The sequence below is a fragment of the Carcharhinus amblyrhynchos genome, chromosome 3 (genome assembly GCF_965287045.1).
Source record: "Carcharhinus amblyrhynchos chromosome 3, sCarAmb.v2.hapA, whole genome shotgun sequence".
Taxonomy (NCBI): domain Eukaryota; kingdom Metazoa; phylum Chordata; class Chondrichthyes; order Carcharhiniformes; family Carcharhinidae; genus Carcharhinus; species Carcharhinus amblyrhynchos.
This window is the reverse complement of record NC_137326.1, coordinates 115,517,143-115,539,629: the sequence shown is the minus strand read 5'-3', so window position 1 is coordinate 115,539,629 and position 22,487 is coordinate 115,517,143. Positions and strand designations below refer to the sequence as shown.

The 22,487-nt window shown below is 43.7% G+C and overlaps 1 protein-coding gene across 1 annotated transcript in view; it reads right to left on the bottom strand.

Moving 5' to 3' along the window:
- LOC145341249 (uncharacterized) overlaps positions 1–22,487 on the bottom strand; it is a 326,614-nt gene that overhangs the window by 180,268 nt on the left and 123,859 nt on the right. The window contains exons 47-58 of the mRNA XM_080186176.1: positions 14,721–14,819; positions 13,241–13,342; positions 12,853–12,948; positions 10,375–10,473; positions 8,977–9,072; positions 6,721–6,819; positions 5,504–5,605; positions 5,107–5,205; positions 3,860–3,958; positions 2,855–2,974; positions 2,460–2,558; positions 253–351 (exon numbers count right to left, since the gene is read on the bottom strand). Of these exons, the coding sequence (XP_080042302.1) occupies positions 253–351; positions 2,460–2,558; positions 2,855–2,974; positions 3,860–3,958; positions 5,107–5,205; positions 5,504–5,605; positions 6,721–6,819; positions 8,977–9,072; positions 10,375–10,473; positions 12,853–12,948; positions 13,241–13,342; positions 14,721–14,819 (1,209 nt within the window). The remainder of the gene's footprint in view (positions 1–252; positions 352–2,459; positions 2,559–2,854; positions 2,975–3,859; positions 3,959–5,106; positions 5,206–5,503; positions 5,606–6,720; positions 6,820–8,976; positions 9,073–10,374; positions 10,474–12,852; positions 12,949–13,240; positions 13,343–14,720; positions 14,820–22,487) is intronic.

The following is a 22,487-nucleotide window of genomic DNA, read 5'->3' as shown; positions in this document are numbered from 1 at the left end:
ATTTTGTACATATTATAGACTGCACCTGATCTTAAAGTTAAACACAACTTGCTACAGTTTTAAAAGGCTGTTACAAACATTTTTCTACTTGATATAATTTACCATTACAGAGAATATGGATTTGACTGGTTTATTGTCACTAATCAGTTTACAAAATACTAGTGAAGACCATTGGTTTTAATTTGGATTCATGCAACATTTGTAATTTATCCCATAAATAATATTGGATTGTTAGCTTGCAATAGATTGTACCTGTTGATTCTGATGTTGTAGTTGCTGGGGAAGTGATCACAGTTGTGACTGTCTTTGCTGAAGTGCTTCCTTCTGAGGTTCCAGCAGATGTCACATGTTCTAATTGTAAAAATGACAATAAATAATGAGAAGCTCTTCTAGATATTATCATAAAATGTGTAAAATAAACAATAATATCATTCAATTGAACTGAAACTGTTTGATCAATGCATTGTTCTCTAGAATAATGATAATGCTATTATACACTTTGCATCTGAACCAGTGAAATACTTATATTTTCCCTCTAGCGTAGTTTGCATGATATACATTTTGTGATATCAAGTTTCAATAAAGTTAGAGCAGCTTGTCAAAGTTGTCTGTTATGAGCCAAGTTCTATCCATTAAGAGGAAAAATAAGAACATCACTGCAAAAATATGTTTGCAGTTTTTGCTTAGGTATCAAATATTGATTAAAGAAGTGACTAGAGGCACTGTGACAAGAAGCACCATCACATCTATGGTTACACATTTCAATTCATTCTGTGAGATATGAAAATAAAACCTGAATTGACATTAGCATGATTTTGTCTCAGAATATGCCTCAGAATTCAATCATGTTGATGGTTATTTAGGTGCCCTTAATATTGGATGGTTGAACGTACCTTATGGCAATAGAAATATAAGGATATTCTCAGACATGCAATTATGAAAACAGAGACAAGGGCCATGATTCTCCCATTGCAAACCGGGTCATGGTGCCAGATGCTCGTCTGCGGTCTTGAACAGGGATTTGCGCACGCGTCGGGAACACATGCGCATTTCCCAGAGTTGGCGAACAGTCACTGGTCAGACCACGCTGGAAACCGGCAGGAAGACAGGTAAATAATTTAAATCTGATTTTAATCTGTTTTAGTTATGCATTTTAGGTAATTATTGGGACCTTTCAGGTGCTGATTGAATCTCCCACTCGGCCAGGAGTACTTCATTCCGGAGGGTTTCAGACTAGCTCCCCATGTTCGGGTACTAGTGGGAGACCCCGCTGGAATGAAGGGGGGTCATCAGGCCTCCCCAGGGAGTCAGGAGGCAGGGTAGTGGTGCCCCCGGCAGTGCCCAATGGGCAAAGTGCCCTTGCCCAGGTGGCACCTTGCCATTGCCCACCAGGCATTGGGCAGTGCCAAGGGGGTGAGGCGTATTGTGGGCGGGACCAAGGGCAATCGATGGGGGTGGGGTGTTCAGCTGCCACTCTGCAGACAAGATCGATCTAGGATGGAGGGAGGGCAGTGATTGGGGTGGACTGGGGTGGTCTGATCCGGGAGGTCTGACCCTGAGGGGGGGGTCAGTGGGGAGCAGGGTCTGCCATGGAGAGAGGGGTGGGGACTGAACATCGAGGCGCTCCGGGGTCGGGGGAGAGTTGCTTTGAGGACCGCGATTGGACTGTAGGGGGGGTGGAGGCTGGAGGGGCAGCACTGCAGTGGTCCCAGGCTGGCCCGTGATTGAGCATGCGCAGAGTTCCAGAACTGTCAATCTCTGGGACCAATGGCCCTGCCACCCCTGGGTTTTTAATCAGATTTACGACTAGGACCTCTTCAGTGCCCAGACTGCGGAGATTCAGGTGAGAAGCTGAACTGACAAAACAGCCAGGATTTAGAACAGTTTTCCCGCCAATTCAGCAATTTTGGGAGAATTGCCTCCAAGGTCTCTGTCTTCTATCTGTGTAAATAATGATTTATCAGATTGAAGGTTGAACATTGACAATTGGCTAACATTGTAAATACTTGTTGGTTCATTTTTTGAGACTGAAATGGGGGGAGATGTGGTTACCACTGTGGATAGTTCTGTTGATGTGACATCTTCTGATGTTGAAAGTAATGCTTTAGCTGTTGATGTTAAAAGTTGTCAATTAAAGAAAACAGTGTTCCTGCTGATTTCAGTATGTGGCTCATCAATGGCATGGGCTCAAAACTTGGTGTACATTGAAATAGTGTTTTGTTTTGGTACATATTGTGAGACTGCACGTTGTCTCAAAAGTTAAGTTGGCTGTTACAAGTTATTTTGAATGTAAAATTTATCATTACAGAGAGCATAAACATGGCTGGCTTAATATCAATTTTAACCTTTCAAATTAGCATTTCTGATGATCATTTGTTTGTTTTATGAAAGACACATCATTAACATGTGTAATTTATTTCTTCCATAAGATTGGATTGTTAGATTATAATTGATTATACCTGTTGATGCTGGTGTTAAAGTTGCTGGAATAGTGATCACAGTTGTAATTGCCTCTGTTGATGTGCTTCCTTCTGATATTTGAGGAGATGTCACATATTCTGAGAAAAAATCATAGTCAATGTGTCATTCTATGAGATAGCACAATGGAAATGAAAATATTTAAATCTCTGCATGGAATCAAATGCATGATATTCTGCCTTTTTCAATATTGATGTCTGACTAGCATTATGACAATAGAACTATGAGACTCTTCACAGACATTGAAGAGGACAAATGGCCTTTACAGTTGGAAAGTATTGGTTATGGTGGTCAATTTAGAACTATTATATTTCATTACAATATGAGTTATCAGTGTGAAGGTTGAAAATGGACAAAGTGATAGCACTGTATATACCTGTTGTTTCACTTGTTGAAGCTAACATGGTTGACATCATGGTTACAGTTGTAGATGGTTCTGATGAAGTGCTTTCCTCTGATGTTGAAGGTGTTGATGCAGCTGCTGATGTTAAAAGATCTGTCAGCAAAAAAGACTATGGAGGAGATTTTGCAATGGAGGAGACTGGTAGCAAGAATGGTGAAGAGGGTGCTAAATGCCATGAGAGTCAGGAAACGAGAATCTTACCAGAAGATCTCATTTCCAATCTTTCCTGTCCGTCGCAATGACATGGTGATGGGACCCACATTTAAATATATTTTAATGAATATACATATTGTTAAAGGACAGAGACGCCATATGATTCTCCCCCTTACTGAATATTCAAACATCGATGACCTGACCCAGACTGACAGAGACTGACAGCATAAGCCACATCCCCAATTTCTTTTGTCAGAGTTGCTGAAGATCTAGGGCAGGAGGTTACAGCCTCATTCATCCCGAACTTGTAAAATCTCATCCGAGGTCAACGGACCTCCTCGTTGTCCACCTCTCGCCTGTTTCAATTCCCATAGTGGGTGTGATGGGAAAATTCCAGCGCCAGTGTGAAAATTCAGCAGTGCATTTGGAGAGGTACACACCAGTTTTCAGTCAGAGCCAGGCACTGACATATTATGGGCAAATTCCACCCCATATTCTTGTTAATTTCAGCATCAGGCTCATAAATTAGGAAGATTCAATGACATGAAATTAAAATATGTGTTTGCTTGATACTTATTGTAGACTGTACCTGATCTCAAAGTTAAGCACAACTTGTTGCAGTTTAAAAATACTGTTACAAACATTTTCTACTTGATATAATTTACCATTATAGAGAATATGGATTTGGCTGTTTTATTGTCACTAATCAGTTTACAAAATACTCGCCAAGACCATTGATTTTAATTTGGATTCTTGCAAGAGACGTCAATATTTGTAATTATTCCCATAAATAATACTGGATTGCTAGCTTGCATTGGATTATACCTGTTGATTCTGATGTTGTAGTTGCTGGGGAAGTGGTCACAGTTGTGACTGCCTCTGCTGAACTGCTTCCTTCTGAGGCTCCAGAAGATGTTGCATGTTCTAATCGTGGAAATGACAATAAACGGTGAAAAGTTCTTCCAGGTATTTTCATAAAATGTGTAAAATAAACAACAATGTCATTCAATTGAACTGAAATGATTTGATCAATGCATTGTTCATGAGAATAATGATAATGTAATTATACAGTTTGCATCTGAAATGAGTGAAATGCTTATATTTTCCCATTAACATAGTTTGCATGATGTAAAATGTGTGACATCAAGTTTCAATAAAGTAGGAGCAACTTGTCAAAGTTCTCCGTTAAAAGACTAGTTATATCTGTTATGGGGAAAAATAAAAACATCACTGCACAAATATGTTTGCAGTTTTTGATTAGATATCAAATGTGAATTAAAGAAGTGACTGTAGGCACTGTTACATGAAGCACTATCACATCTATGGTCTCACACTTCAATTTGTTCTGTGAGATATGAGCATAAAAGCTGAAAATTTGAAATCAGTCCAAGAACTCAGTCATGTTGATGGTTGTTTAGGTGTTCTTAATTTTGGTTGAAATTTGAACTTACGTTATATGGCAATAGAAATATAAGAATATTCACAGACATGCAATTGTGAAAACAGAGACAAGACAAGGTATGTCTTCTCTCTGATTAAAATATTATTTATCAGATTGAAGTGTGAACATTGACAATTGAGTAACATTGTAAATACCTATAGTTCATTTCTTGAGGCTGAAGTGGTGGATGATGTGGTTATCACTGTGAATAGTTCTGTTGCTATGGTATCTTCTGATGTTAAAAGTAATGATTTAGCTGTTGATGTTAAAGTTATCAGTGAAAGAAAGCAATGTTCCTGCTGATTGTAGCATGTGGCTCATGAATGGCATGGGCTCAAAACTTGATATGCATGTGAGTAGTGTTTTGATTTGATACATATTGTGAGGCTGCTCCTGATCTCAGAAGTTAAATTCTACGTAATGTATTTTAGGTAGGCTGTTACAAGCTATTTTGAACATAAAATTTATCATTCTAGAGAGTATAAATGTGGCTGGTTTAATATCAATTTTAACCTTTCAAATTAGCATTTTGATGATCATTGAATACATTTGTTTTATGAAAAATGCATCACCAACATGTGTAATTTATTCCTTCCATAATATAGGATTGTTAGATCATAATTGATTATACCTGTTGATGCTGGTCTTGTAGTTGCTGGGATAGTGATCACAGTTGTTATTGCCTCTGTTGAAGGGCTTCCTTTTGATATTTGAGGAGATGTCACATATTCTGAGACAAAATCATAGTAATGTCAATATATCCTTCTGTGAGACAGCAGAATGTAAGTGAAAATGTTGATATCTCTGTAGGGATTCAAATACATGATATTCTGCCTTTCTCAGTATTCATGTCTGAAGAGCATGACAACAGAAATGTGAGACTCTTCACAGACATCGAAGAGCACAAATGGCCTTTACAGGTGGAAAGTATTGATTACAGTGGTCAACTTAAAGCTATTGCATTTCATCACAATATGAGTTATCACTATGAAGGTGGAAAATAGACAATGTGCTGGCACTGTGGATACCTGTTGTTTCATGTGTTGAAGCTGGCGCGATTGACACCATTGTTACAGTTGTAGATGGTTCTGATGTTGTTCTCTCCTCTGACGTTGAAGGTGATGATGCAGCTGTTGATGTGAAAAGGGTTGTCAGAGAAAAAAGACCATTGAGTAGATTTTGCACATGTGTCAGCAAGAATGGCGATGAGGGTGCTAAATACCACGACAGTCAGGAAATGAGAATCCTGCCGGAAGATCTCACTTCCAATTTTCCCTGATGATTAGGCCATATTTGGGCACTGCCTGTTGATACTGTCCCCTGGCACAGGTCAGCACTGCCAGATTGGCACTGCCAGCCTGTGCCAAAATGTGATGGGGCAATCTGGTGTTGGCCTACTGAGGACCCCAATTGGTGGATGTGTGGTGGAAGAGTGCTGAGGGCTTTGAAGTGGGAAAATTAGTAATGAGGGTGGGACATTGCACTAAGGAGCTTTGCAGACATTGAGTGGGTGAGGGGACCTTGCTTTGAGGGAGAGTGGTGGTGATTCCACCATAGTGATTGTGGGCGATGGGCGTTAATAGCCACTGATAATTGTGCTGTGGCGGGAGGGGACAGCCCCCGATAGTTGTAGCAATGAAGGGTTAGAGCCTCCAATACCTTTCCAGAATGGCGGCGCGGCGGTCTGGGTATAGTTTAACGTCAGTTCTGTTCAAAACGCCGTCTGACTTCTTTGGAGCCAGCTTTGCTGACTGTATAAGGCCCCAACCCACTAGGCTGATGGTATTAGCCACATGTCCCACATTTGTCAGAGTGGTTCAAGATATAGTCTGAAAACTCAGCAGTGCATCTGGAGAGATACACACCAGATTTCAGTCAGAGCTAGGCACTGTCAAATTATGGACAAATTCCACCTAATCTTCTTGTTGATTTCAGCATTAGGCTCATAAATTAGGAAGATAAGTTCAATGACATAAAATTAAAACATGTGTTTGTTTGGTACTTATTATAGACTGCACCTGATTCTAAAGTTAAACACAACTTGCTACAGTTTCAAAAGGCTGTTACAAACATTTTTCTACTTGATATAAGTTACAGTTACGGAGAATATGGGTTTGGCTTGTTTAATGTCACTAATCAGTTTACAAAATACTAGTGAAGACCATTGGTTTTAATTTGGATTCATGCAAAATTTGTAATTTATCCCAAAAATAATAGTGGATTGCTAGCTTGCAATAGATTATACCTTTTGATTCTGATGTTGTAGTTGCTGGGGAAGTGATCACAGTTGTGACTGCCTCTGCCGAAGTGCTTCCTCCTGAGATTCCAGAAGAAGTCACATGTTCTAATCATAGAAATGACAATAAACAGTGAGAAGCTCTTCTAGATATTATCATAAAATGTGAAAAATAAACAATATCATTCAATTGAACTGAAACTGATCAATGCATTGTTTTCTAGAATATTGATAATGCAATTATATACTTTGCATCTGGTCAGTGAAATGCTTATATTTTCCCACTAGTGTAGTTTGCGTGATACAAATTTTGTGATATTAAACTTCAATGAAGTTGGAGCAAGTTGTCAAAGTTGTCTGTTATGAGCCAAGTTGTATCCATTAAGAGGAAAAATAAGAACATCACTGCACAAATATGTTTGCAGTTTTTGCTGAGATATCGAATATTGATTAAAGAAGTGACTATAGGCACTGTGACAAGAAGCACCATCACATCTATGGTTACACATTTTACTTCATTCTGTGAGGTATGAAAATAAAACCTGAATTGACATTAGCATGATTTTGTCTCAGAATATGTCTCAGAATTCAATCATTTTGATGGTTATTTAGGTGTCCTTAATATTAGATGGTTGAATGTACCTTATGGCAATAGAAATATAAGGATATTCTCAGACATGCGATTATGAAAACAGAGACAAGGGCCATGATTCTCCCATTGCAAACCGGGTCATGGTGCCAGATGCTTGTCTGCAACCTTGAACAGGGATTTGTGCACGCGCTGGGAACACATGTGCACCTCCCAGAGTTGGCGAACAGTCGATGGTCAGACCATGCTGGAAACCGGCGGGAAGACAGGTAAGTAATTTAAATCTGATTTTAATCTGTTTTAGTAATGCATTTTAGGTAATTATTGGGACCGATTGAATCTTACACCCAGCCAGGAACATTTCATTCTGGAAGGTTTCAGACTAGCTCCCCATGTTCGGGAACTAGCGGGAGACCCTGCTGGAATGAAGGGGGGATATCAGGGTTCCGAGGGAGTCAGGTGGCAGGGTGGTGGTGCCCCAGCACTGCCCCATGGGCAAAGTGCCCATGCCCAGGGGGAACCTTGCCACTGCCCACCAGGTATCGGGCAGTGCCAAGTGGGTACGGCATATTGTGGGTGGATCCAAGAGGCAATCGATGGTGGGGGCAGGGTCCCGCTGCCATTCTGCAGACAGGATCAATGTGCGATGGAGGGAGGGCAGCGATTGGGGTGGGCTGCGGGGTCTGCATCCAAGGTGGTCTGACCCTGAGGGGTGGTCAACGGTGAGGGGGTGTCTGCCAGGATGAGAGGGGTGCTGACTGAACATCAAGGCACTCCAGGACGGGGAGCGGGGTGGTTGGAGAATTGTTGTGGTGGCCGAGATCGGGCCATGGGGGCGGGGGGGGGGGAGCTGCTGTGCCTGGAGGGGCAGCACTGCAGTGGTCCCGGGCTGGCCCACGATTGGGCTGGCCAGCAATCGGGAGGTTGACAGTTTGGAGCCACTGCGCATGCACCCCCGCCCCCACCCACCCCTCTCCCCGCCACCTCTGGTTTTTAATCAGATTTAAGACTGGGACTTCTTCAGTGCACAGACTGCGGAGATTCAGGTGAGAAGCTGAACTGACCAAACAGTTGGGATTTAGAACAGTTTTCCTGCCAATTCAGCACTTTTGGAGGAACTGCCTCCAAGGTCTCTGTCTTCTATCTGTTTAAAACATGATTTATCAGATTGAAGGTTGAACATTGACAATTGGCTAACATTGTAAATAATTGTTGGTTCATTTTTTGGGACTGAAATGGTGGAAGATGTGGTTACCACTGCGGATAGTTCTGTTGATGTGATATCTTCTGATGTTGAAAGTAATGCTTTAGCTGTTGATGTTAAGAGTTGTCAATGAAATAAAACAATGTTCTTGCTGATTGCAGTATGTGGTTAATCAATGACATGGGCTCAAAGCTTGATGTATATGTCAATAGTGTACATATTGTGAGACTGCCCCTGATTTCAAAAGTTAAACTCTCCATGATATATTTTAAGTCAGCTGTTACAAGCTATTTTGAATGTAAAATTTATCTTTAAGAGAGCATAAACATGGCTGTCTTAACATCAATTTTAACCTTTCAAATAAGCATTTCTGATTATCATTGATTATGTTTGTTTTATGAAAGACACATCATTAACATGTGTAATTTATTCCTTCCATAATATCGGATTGTTAGATTATAATTGATGATACCTGTTGATGCTGGTGTAGTTGCTGGAACAGTGATGACAGTTGTAATTGCCTCTGTTGAAGTGCTTCCTTCTGATATTTGAGGAGATGTCACATATTCTGAGAAAAAATCGTAGCCAATATATCATTCTGTGAGATAGCACAATGTAAAGGAATTGTTGATATCTCTGCAGGAAATCAAATGCATTATATTCTGCTCTTTTTAATATTGACGTCTGACTAGCATTATGAGAATTGAAACATGAGACTCTTCACAGACATTGAAGTGCACAAATGGCCTTTACAGTTGGAAAGTATTAGTTATGGTGATCAATTTAGAACTATTATATTTCATTAAATATGACTTATCAGTGTGAAGGTTGAAAGTATACAAAGTGATAGCACTGTAGATATCTGTTGTTTCACTTGTTGAAGCTAACATGGTTGACACTTTAGTTACAGTTGTCGATGGTTCTGATGAAGTGCTTTCCTCTGATGTTGAAAGTGGTGATGCAGCTGCCGGTGTTAAAAGATCTGTCAGTAAAAAAGACTATGGAGGAGATTTTGCAATGGAGGAGATTGTTAGCAAGAATGGTGAAGAGGATGTTAAATGCCATGAGAGTCAGGAAACGAGAATCTCACCAGAAGATCTCATTTCCAACCTTCCCTGTCTGTCGCAATGACATGGTGATGGAACCCACAGTTAAACATATTTTAATGAATATACATATTGTTAAAGGACAGAGACACCATGTGATTCTTCCCCTTACTGAATATTCAAACATCGATGACTTGACCCAGGCTGACAGAGACTGACAGCAGAACCACATCCCCAATTTCTTTTGTCAGAACGGCTGAAGATCTAGGGCAGGAGTTTACAGCCTCGCTCATCCCGAACATGTAAAATCTCATCTGAGGTCAATGGATCTTCTCATTGTCCACCTCTCGCCTGCTTCGATTCCTATAGTGGGTGTGGTGGGAAAATTCCAATGCCAGTCTGAAAATTCAGCAGTGCATTTGGAGAGGTACACACCAGTTTTCAGTCAGAGCTAGGCACTGACAAATTATGGGCAAATTCCACCCCATATTCTTGTTAATTTCAGCATCAGGCTCATAAATTAGGAATATAGATTCAATGACCTGAAATTAAAATATTTGTTTGCTTGATACTTATTGTAGACTGTACCTGATCTCAAAGTTTAGCACAACCTATTGCAGTTTAAAAATACTGTTACAAACATTTTCTACTTGATATAATTTACTATTATAGAGAATATGGATTTGGCTGTTTTATTGTCACTAATCAGTTTACAAAATACTCGCCAAGACCATTGGTGTTAATTTCGATTCACGCAGGAGGTGTCAATATTTGTAATTTATCCCATAAATAATATTGGATTGCCAGCTTTCAATAGATTATACCTGTTGATTCTGATGTTGTAGTTGCTGGGGAAGTGATCACAGTTGTGACTGTCTGTGTTGAAGTGCTTCGTTCTGAGGCTCCAGAAGATGTTGCATGTTCTAATCATAGAAATGACAATAAACAGTGAAAAGCTCTTCCAGATATTATCATAAAATGTGTAAAATAAACAACAATGTCACTCAGTTGAACTGAAACTGTTTGATCAATGCATTGTTCGCTAGAATAATGATAATTCAATTGTATAGTTTGCATCCGAAATGAGTGAAATGCTTATATTTTCACGCTGGCATAGTTTGCATGATATAAACTGTGTGATTTCAAGTTTCAATAAAGTTGGAGCAACTTGTCAAAGTTCTCTGTTAAGAGAATAGTTATATCTGTTATGGGGAAAAATAAGAACATCACTGCCCAAATATGTTTGCAGTTTTTGATTAGGTATCAAATATGAATTTAAAAAGTGACTGTAGGCACTGTGACAAGAAGCACCATCACATCTGTAGTCACACACTTCAATTTGTTCCGTGAGATATGAGCATGAAAGCTGAAAATTTGGAATCAGTCCAAGAATTCAATCATGTTGACAGTTGTGCAGGTGCCCTTAAGATTGGATGGTTGAACTTATGTTATGGCAATAGAAATAGAGGACCTGATTTTACCAACAATTTGTGCCCATTTTCAGGCGCAAAATCATGGTAAAATCGGGTGTGAGGCCTTTATCGTGATCTGGACCCGAGTCCACGCAGATCGTGATTTTACCGAGACCTGCGATTGGTGTGGATCCGTTCCACGCCCAAGTCGGGCACAACGACAATTTAAATGCATTTGAAAGCATTTAAATTGAATTAATGACCTGCCCGCCGAACTCTATCAGTATTTCCCCCTTTACTGCGTGTTCATCGATCCGGGACTGCTAAATAAAAATCTGAGTCGGGTGCTCGAGCCACTGAAGAGGGCCTTCATTGTTTCCAACAGCTCTCTGACTCAGATCAGTGGTGGGAGTGGGGATGGAAGTGGGTCAGATCATTCTCTGGTTGGAGGGGGGGAAGAGGGGAGTGAGGTCAGATCCCTGTCTGGTTATGGGCAGGGGAGTGAGGTCCGATCGTTGTCTGGCTGGGGGGGGAGGAGGGGTGAGGTCAGATGGATCTCTGGTGGGGAGGAGGAGGAGGGAGACAGGTCAGATGGATCTGTGATGGGGGGGGCAGATGGATCTCTGGTGGGGGTACAGATGGATCTCTGGTGGGGAGGCAGGGGGGTCTGCTGCCAGTCTGTGGGTGATTGATGGGGGCAAGGGGAGGCAGGGGTGGCGCTCAGTCTAAGCAGTGGGGGGGATGGATAAGGGGGTCAGTGATGTGTGTGTGTGTCCCTTATCCTCCCCCCAACTACCTACACACATCACAGCCCCCCCTTATCCACAGCCCCACTACCCAAACTGATCGACGCCCCTGCCCCCACTCCCTCCCACTACCAATTGCCCGCAGAGTGGCAGTGGACACCCTGCCTCCCCACCAGAGATCCATTTGCCACACCCCCAGAGATCCACCTGCCCCCCCACCCAAGATACATCTTATCTGCCTCCCTGCTCTCCCTCCCCTTCCTCCCCCCGAAATATACCCTTGCTCCTGCTTTTCGCTCCCGAGCCATTTTCTCCGCTTTCTGTGGCTCAGGAGCGATCCAACACAGGCGTGTTTTTTCCAATTTTTTTCTAACTCCACATGCGCAGTTCAGAGCTCCAATCGTTCCAGCAGCGCTAAGCCCCACCCACAGTGCGAATTGGACTCTAGATGGCTGACAGCGTATGGAGGCGCCTGAAAGCGGATTTCTGATTCGGACCTGTACTACGCCCAGACTCGGCACTTAGAATCAAAATGGTAAAATCAGGCCCATAAGGATATTCACAGACATACACTTGAGACAAGGCGAGGTATGTCTTGTCTCAGTTTAAAATATGATTTATCAGATTGAAGGTTGAACATTGACAATTGGGCAACATTGTAAATACTTGTTAGTTCATTTATTGAGGCTGAAGTGGTGAAGATGTGGTTACCACTGAGCATACTTCTGTTGATGTGGTATCTTCGAATGTTGAAAGTAATGATTTAGCTGTTGATGTTAAGAATTGTCAATGAAAGAAAGCAATGTTCCTGCTGATTGCAGTATGTGGCTCATCAATAACATGGGCTCAAAACCTAATGAATATGTAAATAGTGTTTTGGCTTGATACATATTGTGAGACTGCTCCTGGTCTCAAAAGTTAAACTGTATGTGATGTATTTTAGGTAGGCTGTTACAAGTTATTTTGAGCATAAAATTTATCATTCTAGAGAGTGTAAACATGGCTGTTTCAATATCAATTTTAATCTTTCAAATTAGCATCTCTGATGATTATTAGTTACATTTGTTTTATGAAAAATGCATCATCAACTTGTGTAACTTATTCCTTCCATAAGATTGGATTGTTAGATTATAATTGATTATACCTGTTGATGCTGGTGTAGTTGCTGGGATAGTGATCACAGTTGTTATTGCTTCTGTTGAAGCGCCTCCTTGTGATATTTGAGGAGATGTCATATATTCTGAGAAAAAAATCATAGTAATGTCAATATATCATTCTGTGAGATAGCAGGAAATGTTGATATCTTTGCAGGGAATCAAATACATGATATTCTGCCTTTCTCAATATTGATGTCTGACTAGCATTATGACAATAGAAACATGAGACTTTTCACAGACATTGATGAGCACAAATGGCCTTTACAGTTGGAAAGTATTGGTTACGGTGGTTAATTTAAAACTATCGTATTTCATCACAATATGAGTTATCATTGTAAAGATTGAAAATGGACAAAGTGATAGCACTGTGGATACCTGTTGTTTCACTTGTTGAAGCTGACATGTTTGACACCATGGTTACAGTTGTAGATGGTTCTGATGATGTGCTCTCCTCTGATGTTGAAGGTGATGATGCAGCTGTCGATGTTAAGAATTGTAGTAAGAAGTCTCACAACACTAGGTTAAAGTCCAACAGGTTTATTTGGTAGCACCCCCATTGTGTGATGTTAAGAGTTGTCAGGGAAAAAGACTATGGAGGATGGACTATGGATTTTGCATCTGTATCAGCAAGAAAGGCAATGAAGATGCTAAATGCCACGAGTGTCAGGAAATGAACATCTTGCTGGAAGATCTCATTTCCAATTTTCCCTATCCCTCGCCAGTGACATGGTGATGGGACCCACATTTAAATATATTTTATTTACATATTGTTAAAGGACAGAGATATACGTCAGCACTGCCAGATTTGTACTACCAGCTTGTGCCAACATGTGCTGCAATGTTGGGATGGTCCATCTGAGGAGCCCAATTGGTGGATGTATTCCCATTTTGTCTGCTGTTGGGGGTTGCAGTGCAAGAGCACTGACACCTTTGAAGGGGGAAATTAGATTGAAAGTGAGACTTTGCATTGAGGGAGGTAGTGGTCTTGAGGGGGTGAGGGGACCTTGCACTGAGGGGGGATGTGATTCTATCGTAGTGATTTTGGGAGAGAGGGTGGAATAGCCACTAGTAATTGTGCTGCGGCAGGAGGGGAGAGCCTGCAAGAGTTGTGCCGTTGGAGCGGTGGAGGTTTGCGGAATGGTGACGAGGCAGTCTGAGGATAGTTTAACATCAGTTCTGATTGAAATTTCATCTGGTTTCTCTGGAGCCAGCCTTGCCCACTCTCTTGGATCCTGACCCACTAGACTGATGGCATAAGCACACCCTCCAAATTCTTTTGTCAGAGTGGCTGAAGATCTAGGACAGGAGTTTACGGCCTCGCTCATCCTGAACATGTAAAATTCCGCCTGAGGTCAATGGATCTTCCCATTGTCCATCCCTCACCAGCTCCGATTCCCATAGTGGGCATGGCGGTAAAATTCCAGCACCAGTCTGAAAATTCAGCAGTGCATCTGAAGAGGTACACACCAGTTTCCAGTCAGAGCCAGGAACTGACAAATTATGGGCAAATTCTACCCAATATTCTTGTTAATTACAGCATTAAGTTCATAAATTAGGAAGATAAATTCAATGACATGAAATTAAAATGTGTTTGTTTGGTACTTACTACAGACTGCACCTGATCTTAAAGTTAAGCACAACTTGTTACAATTTAAAAAGGCTATTACAAAACTTTTTTCTACTTGATATAATTTACCATTACAGGGAGTATGGAATTCACTGCTTGATTGTCACTAATCAGTTTACAAAATACTCACAAAGACCATTGGTTTTAATCTGGATTCATGTAAGCGGTGTCAACATTTGTAATTTATCCCATAAATAATATTGGATTGTAGCTTGCAATAGATTATACCTGTTGATTCTGGTATAGTAGTTGCTGGGGATGTGATCGTAGTTGCGGTTGTCTCTGTTGAAGTGCCTCCTCCTGAGGTTCCAGAAGATGTCACATGCTCTAATCATAGAAATGACAATAAACAGGTATTATTGTAAAATGTGTAAACGACAATGTCACTCAATTGAACTGAAACTGACCAAATCATTGTTCACTAGAATGTTGATAATATAATCATATAGTTTGTAAGTGAAGTGATGAAATCCTAATATTTCCCCCTTGTGTAGTTTGCGTGATTATAAGCTGTGCGATATCAAGTTTCAATAAAGTTGGTTAACTTGTCAAAGTTGTCTGTTATGAGCCAAGTTATATCCATTATCAGGAAAAATACGAAAATCACTGCATAAGTGTGTTGCAGATTTTGTTTAGGTATCAAATATTGATTGAAGAATTGACTGTCGGTACTGTGACAAGAAGCACCCTCACATTTGTGGTTGCTCATTTCAATTCGTTCTGTGAAATATGAAAATGGAACCTGAAAATTTGCAATTGATCCAAGAATTCAATCATGGTTACGGTTCCGCACACATGAGGATGGCCTCAACCAGGATCTTAGGTTCATGTCACACTATTTGTAACCCCCATGACTTGCCTGGGCTTGTAACACCTCACTTACTGTCCTGCCTGGAGACAACACACATCTCTTGTCTGCACCTTTAAGACTTGATTAGCTGTAAAGACTCACATTCTAATCAGTATTCTATAAACTGAGTGTGTGCCTTTATATGCCCTGTTTGTGGGCGACACAGTAGCACAGTAGTTAGCACTGCTGCTTCACAGCTCCAGGGACCTGGGTTCGATTCCCGGCTTGGGTCACTGTCTGTGTGGTGTTTGCACATTCTCCTCATGTCTGCGTGGGTTTCCTCTGGGTGCTCCAGTTTCCTCCCACAGGCCAAAGATGTACAGGTGAGGTTGATTGGCCATTCTAAAATTGTCCCTTAGTGTTCTGAGATGTGTAGGTTAGAGGGATTAACGGGTAAATATGTGGGGATATGGGAGTAAGGAACAGGTGGGATTGTGGTCAGTGCAGACTCAATGGACCAAATGGCCTCTTTCTGCACTGTCGGGTTTCTGTGATTCTGTGAACGCCCCACTCACCTGACAAAGGGGCAGAACCCCAAAAGCTAGTGGCGTTTGCTACCAAATAAACCTGTTGGACTTTAACCTGGTGTTGTGAGACATCTTACTGTGTTTACCCCAGTCCAACACCAGCATCTCCACATCATGACTCCCTTAGCAAGCCAGAGTCATGATTATGGACAAACAGTGAGTCACGCTAGGAAGATGGCCCCAAAGAAAAGTGCACCGAGATCTTTGGAGAGTGAGCAGTGCACTGAGATCTTTGGAGAAGAGGCGCCAGCTGCTCTACCTCATTCAGGGCCATCGCCAAGTGGTTATGCAGCAAGCACATTCTGGGAGGTGGTGGCCTCATCAGTAAATGCTAAGACCCTGACCGCTTGGTGTGGAGAACAGCGGCGCAAGAAAATGAACGACCTTCTTCGAGCTGCAAGGGTGTATATGCATCACATTCTGACACCTATACATGTGCTGTCCTGACAATGTCAAACCATTCCCAGACACCTCGGGGCAGCCACCATAGAAAGAAACTTTATCATAGAAACCCTACAGTACAGAAAGAGGCCATTCGGCCCATTGAGTCCGCGCTGACCACAATCCCACCAGGTCTACCCCCATATCCCTGCACCAACCCCCACTGTACTGATCCCCCCCAACCAATCAATTCCCCCAGTGTGAACACATTCTCCAGAAATGATCACCACAAGCTCCCCAACCCTCACACGCATTGCACCCCATGCCCTTCTATACATCATGCTTTCAATCCCCCTTATGTCCCCACTGGAGAAGAATGCACACAACTGCCATGAGAGGAAGAAGACTAGTGGGGATGTCCCAGAGCTGTGAATGCTCAGTGTATCAGAAGCGTACCCTGGAACTGACAGCGGAGCAGACACACCTTGTAAAAGCTCAGGTGGTTAGGGGATGCAAAAGATTGGGCCTCGTGATTGGGGACTCCACAGTTAAGGGGACGGATAGGAGAGTCGGTAGTAATGGTAGGGACTCAGGGCTGGTATGTTGCCTACCAGGGGCTGGGGTCTGGGATGTATCAGAGAGGATATTCAAGACTCTTAGGGGAGAGGGAGATCAACCCCAAGTTATAATTCATGTGGGGACACATGACATAGGGAGGCTAAGGGAAGGGGATATTAAGCAGAGATTCATGGAGTTGGGGTGGAAACTAAAGGCCAAGTCAGACAGAGTGGTTATCTCTGGACTCTTGCCTGTGCCACGGGATAGTTTAGAGAGGAATAGAGAGAGGGAAAGTTTGAACTTGTGGCTGAGGGGATGGTGCAGGAGGGAGGGGTTCAAGTACTTGAGCAATTGGGGCTCATTCTGGGGAAGGTGGGACCTCTATAAGAGTGATGGTTTACACCTGAACCAGAGGGGAACAAATATCCTGGGGGGTAAATTTGTGAAGGCTATGCGGAGTGGTTTAAACTGATTCAGAGGGGGGGTGGGATCCTGAGTAGAGGGGGTGAAAGTGAGGGGGGCATAGATGGGGACTGCAATGCATGGCATTGTGGGGGTGGGGCGGCGCAGGGTTTGAAATGCGTATACTTTAATGCGAGGAGTATTCGCAATAAAGTGGATGAACTTGCAGCGTGGATCAGTACCTGGGACTTTGATTTTGTGGCCATTTCAGAGACATGGATAGAGCAGGGTCAGGAATGGATGTTGCAGGTCCCGGGGTACAAATGCTTTAGTCGGAGTAGAGAAGGAGGTAGAAGGGGGGGTGGGGTAGCATTATTGGTCAAGGACTGTATCACAGTGTCAGAGAGGAAGTTTGATGAGGACTTGTCTGTTGAGGTAGTATGGGCGGAGATTAGAAATAGGAGAGGAGAGGTCACCCTGCTGGGAGTCTTTTATAGACCTCCAAAAAGTTCTAGAGAGGTTGAGGAAAGGATTGTGGAGACGATCCTGGTTAGGAGTGAAAGTAATAGGGTAATTGTTATGGGGGACTTTAACTTTACTAATATTGATTGGAATTGCTATAGCTCTAGCTCGTTAGAGGGATCAGTTTTTGTTCAAAGTGTGCAGGAAGGTTTTTTGACTCAGTATGTAGATAGGCCAACTAGAGGTGAGGCTATATTGGATTTGGTGCTGGGTAATGAGCCAGACCAGGTGCTAGACTTGGAAGTTGGTGTGCATTTTGGTGATAGTGACCACAATTCGGTTACGTTCACCTTAGTGATGGAAAGGGATAGGCATGAACCTCGGGTCAGTAGTTTTAGCTGGGGGAAGGGTAATTATGAGGCTATTAGGAGAGAATTAGGAAGCATAGGTTGGACTAGGAGATTACAGGGACTGGGAACGTCCGAAATGTGGAGTTTTTTCAAGGAGCAGCTACTGCGGGTCTGTGATAGGTATGTCCCTGTCAGGCAAGGAGGATTTGGTAGGGCTAGGGAACCATGGTGTACTAAAAAAGTTGATTCGTTGGTTAGGAAGAAAAAGGAGGCTTATGTTCGGATGAGGCTTGAGGGCTCAGGTAGTGCATTAGAAAGCTTTAGATTGGCTAGGAGGGAGTTGAAGAGAGAGTTAAGAAGGGCTAAAAGAGGACATGAGATGACTTTGGCTGATAGGATTAAGGAGAATCCTAAGGCGTTCTATAGGTATGTCAAGAACAGAAGGTTGGTTAGGGCAAGATTAGGGCCAGTTACAGACAGTAGAGGGAAGTTGTGTGTGGAACCGGAAGAGATTGGAGAGGCATTGAACCAATATTTCTCTTCGGTGTTCACGCAGGGGGACATGAATGTAGCTGAGGAGGACACTGGGGTGCAGGGGTGTAAAATAGACAGTATTTCAGTTGATACCGGGATGTGCTGGATATTCTAGAGGGCTTGAAAATAGATAAGTCCCCTGGTCCGGACGGGATTTACCCTAGGATTCTCTGGGAGGCAAGAGAGGTGATTGCAGAGCCTCTGGCTCTGATCTTCAGGTCATCGTTGGTCTCTGGTATAGTACCGGAAGATTGGAGGACAGCGAATGTTGTCCCATTGTTTAAGAAGGGGAACAGAGACTTCCCCGGGAATTATAGACCGGTGAGTCTTACTTCTGTTGTGGGCAAGCTTTTAGAAAGAATTATTAGGGATAGGATTTATAGTTATTTGGAGAGTAATGAATTGATTAGAGACAGTCAGCATGGTTTTGTAGCAGGTAGGTCGTGCCTTACTAACCTTATTGAGTTCTTTGAGAAAGTGACCAAAGAGGTGGATAGGGGTAAGGCAGTTGACGTGGTATATATGGATTTTAGTAAGGCATTTGATAAGGTTCACCATGGTAGGCTTCTGCAGAAAATGCAGATGTATGGGATTGGGGGTAATCTAGGTACTTGGATCAGGAATTGGCTAGCAGATAGGAGACAGAAGGTGGTGGTTGATGGTAAATATTCGTCATGGAGTTCGGTTACGAGTGGTGTGCCTCAGGGATCTGTTTTGGGGCCACTGCTGTTTGTAATTTTTATTAATGATCTGGATGAGGGTATAGTTGGGTGGATTAGTAAGTTTGCTGATGACACCAAAGTCGGAGGTGTGGTAGATTGTGAGGAAGGGTGTCATAGTTTGCAGAGTGACTTAGACAGGTTGCAGAGCTGGGCCGCGAGGTAGCAGATGGAGTTTAATGCGGAGAAGTGTGAGGTAATTCATTTCGGTAGGAGTAACAGATGTGTTGAGTATAGGGCTAACGGGAGGACTTTGAATAGTGTGGAGGAGCAGAGGGATCTAGGTGTATGTGTACATAGATCCCTGAAAGTTGGGAATCAAGTAGATAAGGTTGTTAAGAAGGCATACGGTGTCTTGGCGTTTATTGGTAGGGGGATTGAATTTAGGAATCGCAGCGTCATGTTGCAACTGTACACAACTCTGGTGCGGCCGCACTTGGAGTACTGTGTGCAGTTCTGGTCCCCACATTACAGGAAGGACGTGGAGGCTTTGGAGAGGGTGCAGAGGAGGTTTACCAGGATGTTGCCTGGTATGGAGGGGAGGTCCTATGAGGAGAGACTGAGGGATTTGGGGTTGTTTTTGCTGGAAAGAAGGAGGCTAAGAGGGGATCTTATTGAAACGTATAAGATGATTCGAGGTTTAGATAGGGTGGATAGTGATAGCCTTTTTCCTCGGATGGAGAAAGCTAGCACGAGGGGGCATGGCTTTAAATTAAGGGGGGGTAGTTATAGGACGGATGTCAGGGGTTGGTTCTTTACCCAGAGGGTGGTGAGGGACTGGAATGCCCTGCCTGCTGCAGTTGTAAATGCGCCTAGTTTGGGGGCGTTTAAGAGATCTGTGGATAGGTTTATGGACGAAAAGGGATTGGTTTAGATTAGTGGGTCAGTGTTTTTTTTTAAAAAACTGGTCGGCGCAACATCGTGGGCCGAAGGGCCTGTTCTGCGCTGTAATGTTCTATGTTCTACGTTCTATGTTCTATGAATGGTCACCAGCAGCCAGGTCAGCATCTGGCATGCAAGTGAGCATCAGCTGAACTTTATTTCTAGTCTTCTTTGAATTAAATGCCATGCTGAATGGGCTGTTTTCCCTTCCTGCCCCTAACGTGTGCCCCTTTTACAGTTCTTGATCCTGATGCACTAGGCCCTTCTGGTTTTGCACCCCCCTCCCCCACCCTTGCTCCTGAAAATAGCCCCCTGGACACCTCGGATGACACCTCAAAAGGAGGCACTCAGCGATCCTCTGAGGACAGCACCAATAAATCAGCACAGGCATCAACAACACAACCCACCAACACAGAGACTATCACCACGGTGGGTCATGTTAATGCTGAGGCTTCTGGGTCACTTAGTGGTGAGCACATCACAGCCGCTGATGCACATCAGGTGGAGGTGGGCACATAGAATCACAGAATAGAATCATTGGACCTCTACAGTGCAGAAGGAGGCCATTCAGAACCATCGCCTGCAGTGACAACAATCCCACCCAGATCCAATCTCCGTAATCCCACACGTTTACCCTGCTAATCTCCCTGACACTAAGAGGCAATTTAGCATGGCCAATTCACCTAACTCCCACATTTTTGGAGTGTGGAAGGAATGGAATGGAATGGTTGCTACAAGAGGACACAGGTTTAAGGTGCTGGGGAGTAGGTACACAGGAGATATCAGGGGTAAGTTTTTCACTCAGAGGGTAGTGGGTGGGTGGAATCGGCTGCCATTGGTGGTGGTGGAGGCAAATTTGATAGGGTCTTTTAAGAGGCTTCTGGATGAGTACATGGGACTTAATAGAATTGAGGGTTATAGATAAGCCTAGTAGGTAGGGATGTCATCGGTGCAACTTGTGGGCCGAAGGGCCTGTTTGTGCTGTAGTTTTTCTATGTTCTATGAAACCAAAATTCCCGGAGGAAACTGATGTAGAATGGGTAGAATGTGCAAACTCTGCACAGACAGTGACCTGAGGCTGGAATTGAACCTGGCTGCCTGGCGCTGTGAGGTAGCAGTGCTACCTCACAACGCCATCGTGCCGCCTGAGGACTCAGACACACGGAACTCTGACGGAGGGGAGAATTCAGCTAGCCCCAAGCCAGATGTTGGGCCTCAGAGTTCGTCCGTCCCTAAGCTGGTGAAGATGCATCAGAAAACCCGGGGAGTTGTGGATGGGCTGTCAACAACTCTGCTGCGACTGCAAGGCTGTCTAGAGGAGTCAACAGAGTGCTATTGCAGGAGGTGGTGCCGGCACAGCATGCAAACCAGACCAATACTGCAAGGGTGGTGTTCGGAATGGAAAGTCTGGCCTCATGGGTGATTGGCTCCAGGCCACCCTGGAGACACAGCAGGCCATGGCAGACACACAGTGGGCCACCATTGAGGGTGTCACCGGCATCCTGGAAGCACATCGGTCTGTGGTCACGGGTGATGGGGGCATGTTGGAGACGTTGCTGGCCATGGCTGGGGCTCTCGCTGGGGTTCTGGAGACACAGTGGGCTGTGGCTGTAAGCCTTGACAACTTAGTGCAGTCTCAGAGGGCTAATGCTGAGGGGCTCCAGAGCCTGGCTTGCTCACAGAATGCTGTATAGCAGAGGAAATCCAGATCTTGGCTGAGTTTCAGAGGGCCAGGGCTGAGGGATTGTAGACCATGGGACAGACTCATCTGACACATCTCCAGGACTGGCAGAACCAGGTGACACTGAAGCTTCTGGAGCTCTGTCCATCTGGCATCTCATGGAGTGTCCCCAGGTCCTATGGGCACCCCAAGGGAGGAAGAAGGGCAAGAGCCGATGCTGCAGCCTTCCACCATGGAGACTCCAGATGTCACCTTCCTTACCTCGAGGCATCTCAGGGCTTTCTGGAAGAACAGGGTGCCACAGAAACGTCAGTGTCATCTGCAAATCAGCCAGGGCCCTCCAGGTCCTGGCCCCCCAGGGGGCAGATGCCAAGGGCGTCACAGACAGCAGAGCGCGGATCACAACTGGACACCTGTGTCTAGGTGCTCTCTCAGGATCACATCGGAGGTGGGTGTCCAGCTGTGATCCGTGCTCTGCTGCCTGTGATGCCCTTAGCAGCTGTCCCCTGCGGGGAGGGGGGCGGGGGGGCAGGATCTGGAGGGCCTTGGCTGATGACTGCTGACCTTTACCTTTAGTGAATCTACAATTTTCTCATTTTGTGTGGCCTACTGCTTCGTCTAGGTGCTCTCCCAAGCTGCACATTGGAGG